Source organism: Leptonychotes weddellii, chromosome 8, assembly GCF_054177405.1.
Source record: "Leptonychotes weddellii isolate Sample4059 chromosome 8, ASM5417740v2, whole genome shotgun sequence".
Taxonomy (NCBI): Eukaryota; Metazoa; Chordata; class Mammalia; order Carnivora; family Phocidae; genus Leptonychotes; species Leptonychotes weddellii.
In genome coordinates, this window is record NC_138376.1 from 92,461,763 (window position 1) to 92,477,276 (window position 15,514).

The 15,514-nt window shown below is 35.6% G+C and overlaps 1 protein-coding gene across 4 annotated transcripts in view; it reads right to left on the reverse strand.

Annotated features, from left to right (window-relative positions):
* TBC1D32 (TBC1 domain family member 32) overlaps window positions 1-15,514 on the reverse strand; it is a 165,866-nt gene that overhangs the window by 124,448 nt on the left and 25,904 nt on the right. For 2 of the 4 annotated variants that reach the window (XM_081828885.1, XM_081828888.1), the window contains exons 13-16: window positions 10,010-10,211; window positions 9,357-9,439; window positions 2,431-2,478; window positions 1,149-1,287 (exon numbers count right to left, since the gene is read on the reverse strand). In XM_081828885.1, the coding sequence (XP_081685011.1) occupies window positions 1,149-1,287; window positions 2,431-2,478; window positions 9,357-9,439; window positions 10,010-10,211 (472 nt within the window). The remainder of the gene's footprint in view (window positions 1-1,148; window positions 1,288-2,430; window positions 2,479-9,356; window positions 9,440-10,009; window positions 10,212-15,514) is intronic. The other 2 variants (XM_081828886.1, XM_081828887.1) reach the window with 2 other exon arrangements.

The following is a 15,514-nucleotide window of genomic DNA, read 5'->3' on the forward strand; positions in this document are numbered from 1 at the left end:
ATCAGAAATGAAAGGGGAATAAAATTAATCAAGACAGACATCTTACAGTATGCCATAAACTGAGGCGTATAAATAACTAAGTTCTCTATACTTGAGATCCATTTAAATAAGAACAATAAAAACATATCTGCACATACAAACCTAATATCATAAACCCATGAACTAATGTTCATATGTTTTATTTGTTGGTCATGGCCCTCCCTCATAAACTACTTACTCTTCACAGGCAAAAACTAAAAAAAAAAAAAAGTTTTTGTGTTTCTACAGGCTTAGGCAAAAGCAGGAAGTTAGAACTGAAGAACAAATAAAAAGGTATTTACAACCTGGTAACCTAGTAACATCAATATACAACAGATGCCAGAAACAAAGAAGACACTTTTAAAAGCATACATATGGGGGCGCCTGGGTGGCTCAGTTGGTTAAGCGACTGCCTTCGGCTCAGGTCATGATCCTGGAGTCCCTGGATCGAGTCCCGCATCGGGCTCCCTGCTCGGCGAGGAGCCTGCTTCTCCCTCTAACCCTCCCCCCTCTCATGTACTCTCTCTCTCTCATTCTCACTCTCTCAAATAAATAAATCTTAAAAAAAAAAAATTTTTTTAAAAAAAAGCATACATATGATCCTAAAAAGCCAAGAAGTTCAGAGATGTTTATACTATCACACCAAAAAGCTGAATATACCTCATTGAACATACCTCATTGAATATATCTCACTGAACATCTGAGAAAGGACTAAATTATACTCTATATTTTATTTAACAGTATCAGTAAAATCCCTCTACAAATATTTTTTACTGTGAAGACTAAATTCTTATTAACATGTACATTTAGACCCAATGAGGTTTCTCCCCCTCCTGAAATTCCACCCAGTTTTAGTGTAACCAGATGTTTATTATATTTATAACACATCTGGATGGTTAACTATATTTTTCAATTCCATCTGGTTGCTTCCCATCCTGTAAACATATCCATAGATAGAAACATCAACTCTAATGCTTTCCTGAAAAAATATCAAGTTAAATATTACAATGCTATATGGCTTTTTAATTCAGGTTTAATAACCTCTTCACGCAGAGAAGACAGAATGATGTTCTTAGTGGCTTTTACAGCAACAAAAACTCTTTTTGCCTGCAGCAGATGGTAATTCATACCTGTAATTTTTTTGCATATCGATTGAACATAAACATCACACATTCGTTGATGGCACCTGTTCTTTGAAGAAACAGTAGTCCTTTGGGAGTGGCAGCAAAATTTAGTAAATCATCTAACAAATTCTCTTCCCAAGCCATACTGAAACAGGTAAAAAGAAAGGTATGCATTTCTTTATTACATTCAAAACTGAAAAGAAAATATTTCAGCTTAATACTGCTAGTAAATTTATAGAGTACATATTGATGGCTAAGTATTCAGTTTAAAAAATAAGATAAAAAGTATGGGCTTCTTTGATATTGAGTTTTTATTATTATATTTTCTAACCCAATAATTTTAACTTTAATCAAATATTAACTATAGGTGCCAGCATTTTTATTACATCTAGGTTCTCTCATCTTTGCTTTAATTTCATTCTCTTCTACCATAATTCTGCTGGGCCTGGAGTCCCCAAGTCCCAAATCTCCATTATTTCTATACTTTCTTTTCATTACAGAGTATCTGTCTTCCAACTTTCTAAAGCATATCAGGTACAGTATCTTTATTTTCATAGGTTTTTAATTTTACTTTTGGAGAATGATATTTTTTTCCTCAAAACACTTTTAAAAGGAAGGCCACTAACATTCTTCAGAGAAAAAGTCTGAAACATTCAGAAGACACAATTAATAGGAGAGTAAGAGCTGGACACATGGAAATGTAGGAGGGGATATGAGCACTTCATTCGGAAGTACCAAAAGGAGAAAATGTACTACCTACTGGATAGTCCTAGTTGTCTGGAAAGAAACTGGATATAAAAGTAGGCCAAAAACCAGTATCTACATGTATAGTGAAACTGTGAGTATGGAGATGTGTGCCATTCCCCTCCCCAATTAGGAAGTGTCAGAGTCTGTTTTGAAAAGAACTGTAAAGAAATTTGAAATCCAGGACTTTTCTAATCAAAACAAGAATCATTAGTACATATTTTGACACATATCCTCTATGCCAATCACAAAGCAATGGCCAAAGATATAACCATGTTTAAATAACAAATTCCACCATGGACAGAGAACAGAAATACAAAAAAATGGAACTCTACTTTTAAGGTAAACGGAGATAATGGAAACCAAATTTAGTTCCAGTAGGATATAAATGACTAACGGAATTACATATGAGACACAAGACCAGTGTTAGGCTCACTGCTTTAGACCTAGGACTGGGTAAGACTAATAAAAATAATATATATTTAACTGAATTAAAATAAAATTTATATATTTAAAGAAATATCACATATAACAAAATACTTACATATGTATAACACAGGCTCTAAAAGTGGGACTTTGACAAGCCATAAGCCTAGGGCAACAGGAAGACACAGACAGATACTCATTTCTAGAAATGAGCATATGATCAATTTATTTTCTAGTTCTTCAGTTGTATCTGTGATATCTGCATCATCACTGACAGAAGCCTCAAAATGCCAATACAATATCTATTTAAAACATGACCATAAAGAGAAAAACCATAAAACTGGACATGAAGAAATGAACATAAAAACGTAAGTAGGGAGAAACAGTAAGGGAAGAGGGAGAAAAGTAGGGAAGGAAACAAACAAAAAAATCTCTCAAAAATGAACTCCCAAACTTTAAAAGATATCTAAAGCTAAGAGATAGCAGAATCAAACTTATCAAATGAATCCATTCCAGCTGAAATAATTTTCAGAAATCATGACTAAAATAAATTTATGATACTGAAAGGAAGTTTTTAAAATTTTTCTATTAAAACTGAAGCAAAAAGCAAAGGGTAAATAAAAACAGGTACATTTTTTAAAAAGAACCACTGGAAATTTTGGAAATAAAAAAACATAGCCACTTAAACACATACAAAGATTGATTGGATAGCAGATAAGAAATAAATGTTTAACAGATGAGACACAGAACACATACTGAAAGGTCTCAACATACATCAAATAAAAGCAGTAAAAGAGAAGGAAAGGAATATTTAAAAAGATAATAAAATTTTTCTAGATTTGAGGAAAGACACCAGTCCAAAAAAACAACAACAACAACAACAAAAACCCAACACAACTAAATCATAAGCTATGAGAGACAAAATATATGACCTATAAGAGAAAGGTGATTATATTAACAGATTCATCAGTTACTACTTATTCCAGAAGAAAATGGAGTAATAGTTTGAAATACTGATGAGAAATAATTACCTATCAAAACTTTTATACCCAGAGAAACTATCAAGTACCCTTAACAGTGAGGGTGAGGGGCGCCTGGGTGGCTCAGTCAGTTAAGCGTCGGACTCTTGATTTCAGCTCAGGTCATGAACTCAGGATTGTGGGATTGAGCCCTGTGTCCAGCTCCAAGCTCAACACGGAGTCAGCCTGGGATCACTCTCTCCCTTTCCCTCTGCCCCTTTTCTCTCTCTCCCTCTCTTTCTCTCTCTCTCTCTCAATAAAATCTTAAAAAAAAAAAAAGTGAGGGTGAGACAGAGGGTGGGGAGGGGATGGAGAGAACAGATACATTGAGGGGTGGGTTTGTGGGTTGGAGGGAAAATAGTCATTTTCAGATAGAAAGAGAGTATCAGTTAACTACTCTCAAATCCTTAAACAATAATTAAAGGAAAACTATTTGGAAACTTAAACATATACTTCATTAGGGGGGAAAAAGGTGAGCCTATGAGAAAGAATAGGCTACAAGTTTCAATGAATGGCAAAAATAATAAATGTCTACAAATTGAATAACTGACTGAAAAGAAAAATTAGGAGCTTCCAATAAAGAACACAAAGTAAGGTTTTTCAAGCAAAGGCAGATTATGGGTTTAACTGACCCTGTACTACATCACAAAATCTCAACCAACATAAAAGGATACATACCATTCTATCCAGGTTCTCTGAAAATATAAATTAATTATCAGTCAACAGTTAAAAAAAAGATAGTAGTAAAAATACTGTTTGAAAACAAGTGTACTGCAAATATTTCATGGATTAAAGAGTAAAATAAAAATAGAGAGTTCTTAAAATATTTAAAAGAGCTTAATATGAAAGTGCTACATATAAAAATGTACTAAAATTAGTATGGCTGATGTAGATTACTTCTCTCACCATCCATTCTCATTTCCCTTTTCATTTACTTTCCTGTACTACAGAATGAGGGAAGGAGAGACAATGAAAAGAAGAGGGAGAGAGATGAAAAGAGCATTAGCAAAACCAAAACCTGATCTTTGCATAAACTAATGCAATAAAGTAGTTAAGGGGGGACAACGGCCAAAAAATACTAAGACTCTAAAAATAATTACAGCTAAAGAATTTCTTTAATCATACAAGAATACCTTGAACAAGTCAACAAAAATGTGTATGTTTAGATTAAAAAATGTAGTATTTTTAAAAAACATAATCAAATATCTGAAACACAAATAAAAAACCTGAATAACCATTAGCCATTAAATAAAGAGCATTTTAAAGTTTACCTTGACTCCCACCCCTGAAATAAAACAACACAGGCAAAAAAACTTATAGGTTGCATCCCATTCTCAAAAATTACAGAGAACTGACATAATTTATTTTTTTCTGCCATGATTTTAGCATTTAATTCTCTTTCAATTATAGAGAAGATACTATTTCAAAATGGAAAATCCAAGCCATTGAATTGTTTATTGGTGCTGGGATAAGGGCAATGGCAAAGAATACATGGTTTTGTCAGCTTATGAGAACTCCATTCTTTGAATGGTTAGATATTATGGAGGGTTAGACACTTTCATGGAAATTGAGATTTAGGTGTTTATTTCTTTGAGATCATAGGCTGAGTTTTACAGATTAAAGACTCCCCCCACCCCCAACTTTACTTCACCCTCTAGTTTTCTAAAGGCCCCTTGATTGGTTGGGGCGGATTGGGCACCTTGTTGTCCCTCTGATTATATTCTTCTCTATGGTCACCCTAATGATGATCCCACATAGCTTGTCATCACAATTAATCAACCAAACCAGCATGGTAGAAATTTGAGTTGAGATTGCAATTCAAAGTCTAGATTTAAAAGACACCAATCCCCGGGCGCCTGGGTGGCTCAGATGGTTAAGCGTCTGCCTTCGGCTCAGGTCATGATCTCAGGGTCCTGGGATCGAGTCCCGCATCAGGCTTCCTGCTCCTTGGGAGCCTGCTTCTCCCTCTGCCTCTCTCTCTCTCTCTCTCTCTGTCTCTCATGAATAAATAAATAAAATCTTAAAAAAAAAAAAATGGTTAAAAGACACCAATCCCCTATGATGACTACATAAATACTTCTATCTTCTCTGTAGTAAACATCAATAAATGGAAGGATGGAGGGGAAATCTCTAACATATGTTATCGGAAAATATAAGATCAAAATACCTAACATTAGTCTGTCAGAGGCTCAAAAATAAGACTTTTAGCAACTTACTTTTAATTTTACCTTTATCATATCAGTCTTACTGTTGGTGTCATTATTTAGAGACTGGCGTCTAGAGGTAGGAGAAGTGTTATTAATTTATTCACTGATTCAAGAAAGGTATCAGGAAAGGGAGAAGATATCTGCAAATGGTATATCTGATAAAGGATTAGTATCCAAAATACATAAAGAACTTATACAACTCGGGGCGCCTGGGTGGCTCAGATGGTTAAGCGTCTGCCTTCGGCTCGGGTCATGATCCCAGGGTCCTGGGATCGAGTCCCGCATCGGGCTCTCTGCTCCTTGGGAGCCTGCTTCTCCCTCTGCCTCTCTCTCTCTCTCTGTCTCTCATGAATAAATAAATAAAATCTTTAAAAAAAAAAAAAAGAACTTATACAACTCAATACCCTCCAAAAAAATATTCCAATTAAAAAATGGGCAGAAGATAACGAGAATAGACATTTCATAAAAGAAGACATACAGAGGGCTAACAGACACATGAAGAGATGTTCAACATCAATCATCAGGGAAATGCGAATCAAAACCACAATGAGATATCACCTCACACCTGTTATAATGGCTCAAATGAAAAACACAAAAAAACAGCAAGTGTTGGCAAGGATGTGGAGAAAAAAAAGGAACCCTTGTGCACTGTTGGTGGGAACACGAACTGGTGCAGCCACTAAGGAAAACACTTTGGAGGTTCCTCAAAAAATTAAGAATAGATCTACCATATGATCCAGTAATTCCACTACTGGGTATTTACCCAAAAAACGTGAAAACACTAATTTAAAAAGATATGTACCCCTATGTTTATTGCAGCATTATTTACAATAGCCAAACATGGAAGCAGCCAAAGTGTCCATCATTAAATGAATGAACAAGAGGTGGTATGTATATATGTGTGCATATATATATACATGCGCGCATACACACACACACACACACACACACACACACACACACACACAATGGAATAGTACTTAGCCATAAAAGAGAATGAAATCATGCTATTGGCAATAACATGGATGGAGCTACAAAGTATAATGCTAAGTGAAATACGTCAGCTGGAAACAGACAAATACCATGTGATTTCACTCATATGTGGAATTTAAGAAACAAAACAAATGAACCAAAAAAAAAAAAAAAAGACAAACCAAAAAGCAGACTTAACTATAGAGAACAAACAGATGGTTACCAGAGGGGAGGTAGATGGGGGGATGGGTGAAAACAGGTGAAGGGGTTTAAGAGTACGCTTATCATGATGAGCACTGAGTAATGTATGGAATTGTTAAATCACTATACTGTATACCTGAAACTAATATAACACTCACTGTATGTTAATTATACTGGAATTTTTAAAAAAAAAAAAAAAAGGAAAAGAAACATATTAGGAATCTGCTATGTACTGGCATTAGGATATGTTTAGTTAACTGACCCTGATGGTTTTACACTCAAGTTTTACCAAATTATGAAGCAACAAATAATGTCTATCTCACACCAACTTCTCGATTAACACAAAAGAACAAAAGACATTCAACTCTAAGTGCTAATTTAATTTTGATGATGAAAATGAAATCAACAGTTCTGACTCTATATTATCAAAAACTCTATTAAATCTTTTGTTTCTAAGACATTAATGTCATGTTGAGGGAACCTCCTTCTCCCCCAGAAACAAGTTTCCACATGGAGCACATTCCCCAGTTTAACACTTCTTGCCCCTCCCCACCTAATCACTTACTCCTCCCATAGAAGAAGGGACTCTGGCGATTTGGAGAATGACCTAAGCATGCCTAGCTAGCAATGCCTCTCTCTCAGCCTACTTGTTTGTGATCCACCTACCTGTAGGAAGCACACATTCTGCTTCCTCTACACATTAGAGGGAAGCCTACGGCTGTCCACTGCCAATTGTGACAGAAGGGTAAATCTAATTCTTGAGATCTTAGGAAGCCTGTGTTATTCAGTGTTTTAATTTGTTTGACTTCTTTATCACTATTACTTGGTTCACAATTCAGGAGGGAAGGAATGGCATATAATTTATTAGCTCCTTCACACTCTAATTTCAGAATCTAAAAATATTACTCAAAGTAAAATGTATTAACTACATTAATCATGTTCCCTCTTCTAGCCTATTGACCATTTCTTCCATCTGAAATAATGTTTAGTTTTTAGTCAATTAACATATATTATCTTTAATTTAGCTTAACAACTTCTTATGGAAAGATTCCCCCATAAGTTGCCTCCCAATGGACCCCACATGGCCCCATCATATAAATTTAGCATACTATGCTGCCACATTGTATTTATTTGTATTCTACAGGACACAATAAGCTCCTTTAAGGCATACAGGTATCCTAAGAAGTCAAAGCACTTGGTCCAATATATAGCTGAATGAATTAGAAAATGAATGCATGAATGAAATGAAAAATGACAAATCACAAAGATCTCAAAGAAAACAGATCTAGGGGTGCCTGGGTGGCTCAGTCAGTTAAGCGGCTGCCTTAGGCTCAGATCATGGTCTCAGGGTCTTGTGATGGAGCCCACATCAGGCTCCCTGCTTAGCAGGGAGTCTGCTTCTCCCTCTGCCGCCCCCGTCCCACCCACCCCTGCTCTGTGCTCCCCCTCTCTCTCAAATAAATAAATAAAATCTTTAAAAGAAAAGAAAACAGATCTATGGGCGCCTGGGTGGCTCAGTTGGTTAAGCGACTGCCTTCGGCTCAGGTCATGATCCTGGAGTCCCAGGATCGAGTCCCAAATCGGGCTCCCTGCTCAGCGGGGGGTCTGCTTCCCCCTCTGCCCTCTTCCCTCTCGTGCTCTCTGTCTCTTATTCTCTCTCTCTCAAATAAATAAATAAAATCTTTAAAAAAAAAAAGAAAAAAAGAAAAGAAAACAGATCTAAAAATTACCTCAAAAATTGCATAAATGTTCTCCCCTCCTCTCTCATACACACACGTACACACACACACACAATGGCAATGGATTTAAGTTTATGACAACTATCAGAAAAAAAATTTAGCTGATTTTTAGAGAAGAATTAACTATTTTTTGAACCATTACACTGTTAAGGAAATGAAAAAGGCTTTTTGTTTGACTTCTTTAAACTATGTCTACCTGAAATGTTGATTTTTAAATTTTTCTTAAGAATATCCCTTGAAGTTCTATTATCTGTTTAGAGTATGCCAACAACTAAGAAGAGAATTCCAGTACATAAGTCACCAGATCTTAATTTTTAAAAAATGTTTTTTTCTCATTAATCTGACTCCATGTCCTATTGGTATTTGTGAAAAAACATGGAGACGTCTAAATTAAAAACCAGTGTAAATACTGATTTTAATTATTTTCCAATGCCAAAATCTAATTAAAATGCATTCCCACACATTTTGAAAAATCATAATTTAAATATAAATAGACTTCATTGGCATTTGAAAACACTTTATTCCTACGGGAAATCCCTAGTTAGCTTTCCAAATCTAGTATTTGATAATTCTCCACATTTTCGGGAATCATTACAACAGATCCAATTTCTTAACCCCAAATGTAAACACAGGATAAAGCAAGTATAATAAATAATGTTAGATTTAAGGTAAAAGTATGACATGATCTCTAAAGCTCCCCCTAGATGTAATTTTCCCTAATCCTATATGTATACAGTTTCTTTTCTGTATTTTCTTTTTTAAAAGTTTTTATTTCAATCCCAGTTAATTAACATACGGTGTAATATTAGTTTCAGGTGTATTTTTGCTACACCATTCAATTACATTCTCATTTAAATTATTTCAGCAAATGTAGAGAAACAGATAAGTTTAGTCAATTGTGCTTACATGTTTTGGGATTCCTGGCTTACTGAAGAAACAGAATCCGAACCCTTTACTGGAGTAGGAATTCTTTCTGATAGCAAACTTGTCTAAAATACAACAGATTACATTATTTTTTATAGATAGCATTATTCATAAGATCTCATGATACATTTTTACAGTTGATCCTTAATATAATTAAAATTAAATTACCTTCAAATTTTAAGTTATTTGGTTTTTCATTAAATATCATGTAAAATTATTTTATAAAGGAAGTATATAAATGTGGGGGAAAAAGGCTTAGTTCACTGATACATACTACATTTGACTATTGCTACATTATAATCTCCAGTGTCCATAACAAAGCCCCAGCTGTCTGTAAAAATTGCTCAGAAATAGCTTCCAAAGAAGAATGTCAGTTTATGCAAAGATAATTTATCTAAAGGCTCTCCTACCAGAAGAAAAGATTTTGAAGTGCCCAGTTTGGTCCTAAAACTTTGCCCTGGTAGGAAATGAGATGAAGTCATCCTGTACCAAATTAAAAAGCATTATGTTCCCCAGAGTACTGTGACGCTAAGAAAGTCGTATTTGCCCCAGTAAAAGATTTTAACTGCATTATAATGGTGACTATATTTGAAATAAAGATTTACAGGAAGGGAAAAAAGCTTGAAAATTCTTACCTTCTTCCACGCCTTTGCTATAGACTCATGCAAACTATAAGGAATTAACACCTGTAAGCCTTCACATGTACCATATATTTGACGACACACAGAAATAAAAGCTCCTTTAACCACGGGCAACATTTCCGATCCAGAAAAAATAGAAATATCTTCATCAAGAAGTTTTTTCGAAAACTGGGCAATTATATGAGCACCTGTAGGACTAAAACATGATAGACTAAAAGTGATTCCAATGTTATAAATCATGACCTCTTAAAGTACTACCAAAAAGTCTAGCCATATCACAAACTTTGCATTTACTTGGCTTCCCTTTGGTTCTCTACCTATTCTCTAACATATCAATATTCCTGTTTCCACACATGTACAGACAAATGTCTAATAAGGAGAACAGTTTCAGGAGACTAGAGGAAAGAATACGCAGATAGAAAAAAGCAAAACTATATGCTTAAAAGGTTATAGACACCATGGGCCCACAGCCATATGTAACTTCACCTGATTGTAGTAAAAACATAATCCTGAGTTCCCAAGCCATTAATAAGATGTAGCTCCTCTATTTCAGAGGCTGGGCACTTTCATAGTAATAATAAATAAGGAAATCATAGTAAATACTTAATATGCCAGGCATTGTTCTAAGTATTTTAGATGTATTAACTCATTTAATTCTTACACTAACCGTATGAAGTAGATATATTCTTCACTTTTTAAAAAGATAAGGAAATACAGTTAAAGCTTACAGGAGTTAAGTAACTTAAACAATATCACATAGCTAGTAAGAAGTGGAGCCAGGACTCAAACCCAGGGTATCTAGCTCCAGGGCAGCACACTTTTAGTTTTTCTGGCTTTAAAAACAAACACAGTAAGCTGTGGATAGGATAGGGTACTGACTCTCCGTGTACTCCTCCACCCATCTTCAACAGTTATTAACATTTTGCCAGTCTTGTTTTATCTATTCCCTGACCTTCCCCTCTGCCCACCTCTACTAGAATATTGTATGCTAAATGCCAGACATCATTTTACCTAGTGTACATCTCTGATTAAGGTTTCTATGTTACATGCCAATACCCCAACTAACAAAACATAATTTTTTAATATAATCTGATAATCCACCCATATCAAGATTCTTCTGATTGTCTTAAGGTGTTTCTTATAATAGATTTGTATAAATCAAAATTCAAACAAGTTTCACAGAGTGCATTAAGTTATTGTGATCATTTAGGCCCCCTCTTTTCTTTTTTACCCATGCCATTAATTTGGAGAAATGACATATTTTCCCTATCCATTCTTTATATGGATAATTGCTTCACCATGCTGTCATTTAATGTGTTCCTCTACTTCTCCATATTTCTTATAAATTGATAATTATATCTAGAGGCTTAAAGTTCAACTTCTTTTTTCTTGGCCAAATAACTTCATAGGTGGTTGCTGTTGTGTACCTTCTACTGCATCGTATCATTAGATACATATCTGGTTATTCCAACTGTAATGATGCTAAAAATCAACTGGTCAGATGGTATGAGCCTGAACTCTCCAGTGGGAAGTCCTCCCCACATCAAGCCTTTCACCTAATGGTTTTAGCATCAATTCATGATAATTTCCTAAATCAACTATTTCATTAGGAGTTACCAAATGATGATTTTCTAGTTATTCTGCATTTATTAACTAAAATTTTTCTATGAAGAACTTTATCCACAGTAACTTAATAGTTACATTAAAATACAGTTTGTACAGGGGTGCCTGGGTGGCACAGTCAGTTAAGTGTCCAATTCTTGGTTTCAGCTCAGGTCCTGATCTCAGGGTCAGGAGACTGAGCCCGGCATTGGGCTCCATGCTCAGCACAGACTCTGCTTGAGATTCTCTCTCTCTCTCTCCCTCTGCCCCTTCTACTCGTACTCATGCTTGCACACTCTCCCCCTAATCAACAAATGAATCTTTAAAAAAAAAAAATACAGTTTGTACAGGAAATAGAAAAAAAGATTTTGAACATTTTTAATCAACTTGCAAAATAATGAGTTGGTGTCCTCAAAACCTCAACTGGTAATTGACAAGGTTTTTTTTTTTTTTTAATTTTAGTGTGTTTTTAAAACCATTTTTGCAGGCTTTATGTATGTCAATCATTCAAGTCATTTTTTTAATCCTCAAATTATCTACCTTAAACCAGTAGGAGGCCCCTTCTGGTGGCTTGGGGTACTTCTGACACTATGTCTTTAGTCTTAGATAATTTCCTTACTTTCTAGAATGGTAAGATATCTCAGGATCACCTTGCATATTTCCTAGCCCAATGCAGAAACAACTACCTTCAAGGATCCCTTCCCCCTTTTGTAGGAAAAAACAACAATAACAAAAACTTAGATATTTAGAGACCACAATCTGGGTGCCAACTCATTGTTAAGGGATTGTTACTACTTCTAGGCCTCTTCAGTGGTAGTTCTGAGAAAAGCATAAGAAAAATAAATTAATACTTATATTTCCATTATGAATTTAAAATTCAAGTTTAACTTCTTTAATTCTATATTCTAGTTCCTTATGATGCTAATTACTTATTTGCTTTATTTTAGAATATGTTCATAATAGTTTCAAAATATATTGATTGCAGTTTAAGATTATTTTGAGAATTTTTTCTTCCAACCTTATGATATATCCCACTAGAAATGTTCAAATCAGGTCACTTGAGGTAATTCTTTCCTCTGCATGGGTAGGTCACTAACTTGCTTGGTAGTTAAATTCACTTATTCCCATTTGTTTGAATTTCTTTGAAATGTGAATTTTTCTTTTTGATTTAACTTTTACATTCAGCATGTAAAACAGCGACATGATTCCAAAGTCAAATCTAGGTACAATGAAGGTATAAACCCATATATCTTCAATCTCTACCTCCCTATCCACGTTTTCTCTCTTCCTGTAAAACTATTACTTTTCAGTTTACCCTTTTATCACTCCTTTAGAAAAATAACAATAGGATTTGGTTTATTCATATTCCCTTCCATTATATAAAAGGTAGCATTCTAAAACATTCTTCTGAGTTTTGTTTGTTCACAGATATCCTGAAGATAACTCCACAGCAATACGTAAAAAAATTCCATGTTCCCATTGCACAGCTGCTAAGTGCTCCTTTGTACAAACACAATTTAATCAATTAGCCTCTTGTTATTGGACATTTGAGATGATTCCAGTCTTTTTCCAATATAAATAATATAATCAGAAACAACCACAGCATGATGGTGATTCAAAAGAAACTGACATTTAATGTCTTATCTGTTTAACTTCAACATAAGGGAAACTAATTAACCGTTGAACACTACATCAAAAACTAATGATGTACTATAAGTTGGCTAACTGAACATAATAAAAATTTTTAAAACTTAAAAACTTAGAAATACTAATGATTGGGGAAAAATTGACTACATAATTAAATGTCTATAAGCAAAAAAAAAAAAACAATGAAATAGGGAAGTAATGAAGAATAAAAAGAAACCTTAGAACTCATGACAAAAGGTTAGTCTTCTTCATTTTACAAAAGATTATTATCTATATAGAAAAAGACTTCCAGTTGAATATGGCAGATTGAACACATACATTCACATCTGCACCCTCTTAAAATAGTAAAATGCAAAAGTGAAGGGAATTTTCAGAAGGCCTTTATAGCTGTAAAGGAGAAAAGAAAGGATGTGACAGTAACAATGTTTTGGAATCTAGAAAGTTGAAAAAAACAAAAAGTAACTCAGGACCTGGAAAAACTGAATGATCAGCCACAATATAGAAAACAGAACACAATTTATCTCATAGAACCTCTCAAAAAACTCAAATTGGTTCTACTAGGGGTAGAAGTGGGACTGAAAACAGAAGAGCTGCCTGAAAGTCAACTTAAAAAGAAGTCTGACCAGCTTCCCTTCCACATTCCATATAGCCACCCGCATGTATCTTTTGGAAAGCAGGCAAAGATCAAGAACAGTAGAGAGTACCACAGGGTTAAATCAAAGCTTATAGAGTAAAACTTGAAAACCACTTTCTCCACCCAGTAATCTTCTCCCGCTAAGCTTATACTCTCTGCAGGCGGCTAGCTATAGGATCCTTCTCTATGGAATCTGACCAGAACAAAGACTAAAGAGGCTGGTATTAGAGGTTCCCAAAACAAATCCATGGCAAGATTCCCCCATAGCAAAGACCACAAGTAAAAAGGTCCCATGTTCCTGCATAGTTCTCAAACAGCTATTTACTGACTTTTAAGTATCTGAAGAAATCTCTAATTTAAAATTGGAAACCAAGACAACAAATAGAAAAATCAATGTGGAAGGAAAAAAGAAAATGAGAAATGAAAACTTTGTATCTTCACGGATATAAGAGAACTTAAAACTCATGAAACAAGAATAGGATAGTAGAATAAGAATGTTCTTTTATAGAAAAAATATAACTTAAGAAATGCAAACCACAATCTGAATCTAAGGGCTAGAAAATAAAGCTGAGTACATTTCTTAGACGGTAAAAAACTTAAAAAGCAAGCTCCTGGAGGGGAGGTCCAAGATAGTGATAGGAAAATTCTCCTCCCATGGATACACCCAAGCTACATATGATCATTTCCCTGTGAAAAAGATCTGAAAACTAAATGAACTGCTTCCCACAACAAAGGATAAAAGGACCATATCAAAACAGGTAGGAGAAGTAGAGACACAGTCTCCCAAAAAACACCCCACTCACGGCATGGCAACACATAACAAGAAGGGATCTCACCAGACAGATGCTTCTCCCAGAGGAGTAAAAGGTTGGTACCCCACATCAGGGACCCCACTCCTGGGATCTACACCAGAGAAATAAGCCCACAGAACACCTGCCTTGGAAAACCAAAAGGGCTAACATCCAGGGGGTCTAAAAGAGCTATAAGGAAACAGATTCCCCTCTTGAAGGGATTGTTTGTGGTCTTGCCCCAAGACCCAGCAAAGAAACAGTAGTCTGGACAGGCCCCTAGACTGTATGTATGTAAAGGAGACTCATTTGCTAATGTGGGGGCATTGGCTGGAAGGGCGGGGGACAGTTGAGATGCTCTTCACAGACAGATGAGGATGGTAGATGCCACAGATGCACTCTCCACATGGCCTGCTAGCAGGGCTACCACCACCTTGCTGGTACAGCAGGGGTGAGCTTTTGTGGCACTTGCTGAGGCCAGGTGGAGAGTTGCAGTACTCCCCAACTCCCCAGCTGGAACATGGGAGTGTGAGCTGTCGGGAAGTCTCCTATTCCCAACCTAAAGCCAGTATACAGACAAGGCACTCTCCACCTCTATTACAGAAGCCCATGGAAACATACACTCAAGACATTTTCCTGTTGTCTTTCTAAAGCTAGTGAATGTGCCCTGTTCTCTACACCCTCTAGCTGCCTTGCTCAAGCCAGCAGATGGACACAAACCACACCCCTTGATCACCTGGCCCTGAGCTCCACCAGCGTATAACAACTGGAAAGACCATTCTTGACAGGCCATCAATCCCAGGGCCCTGCACCAACAGCAGACTGAAA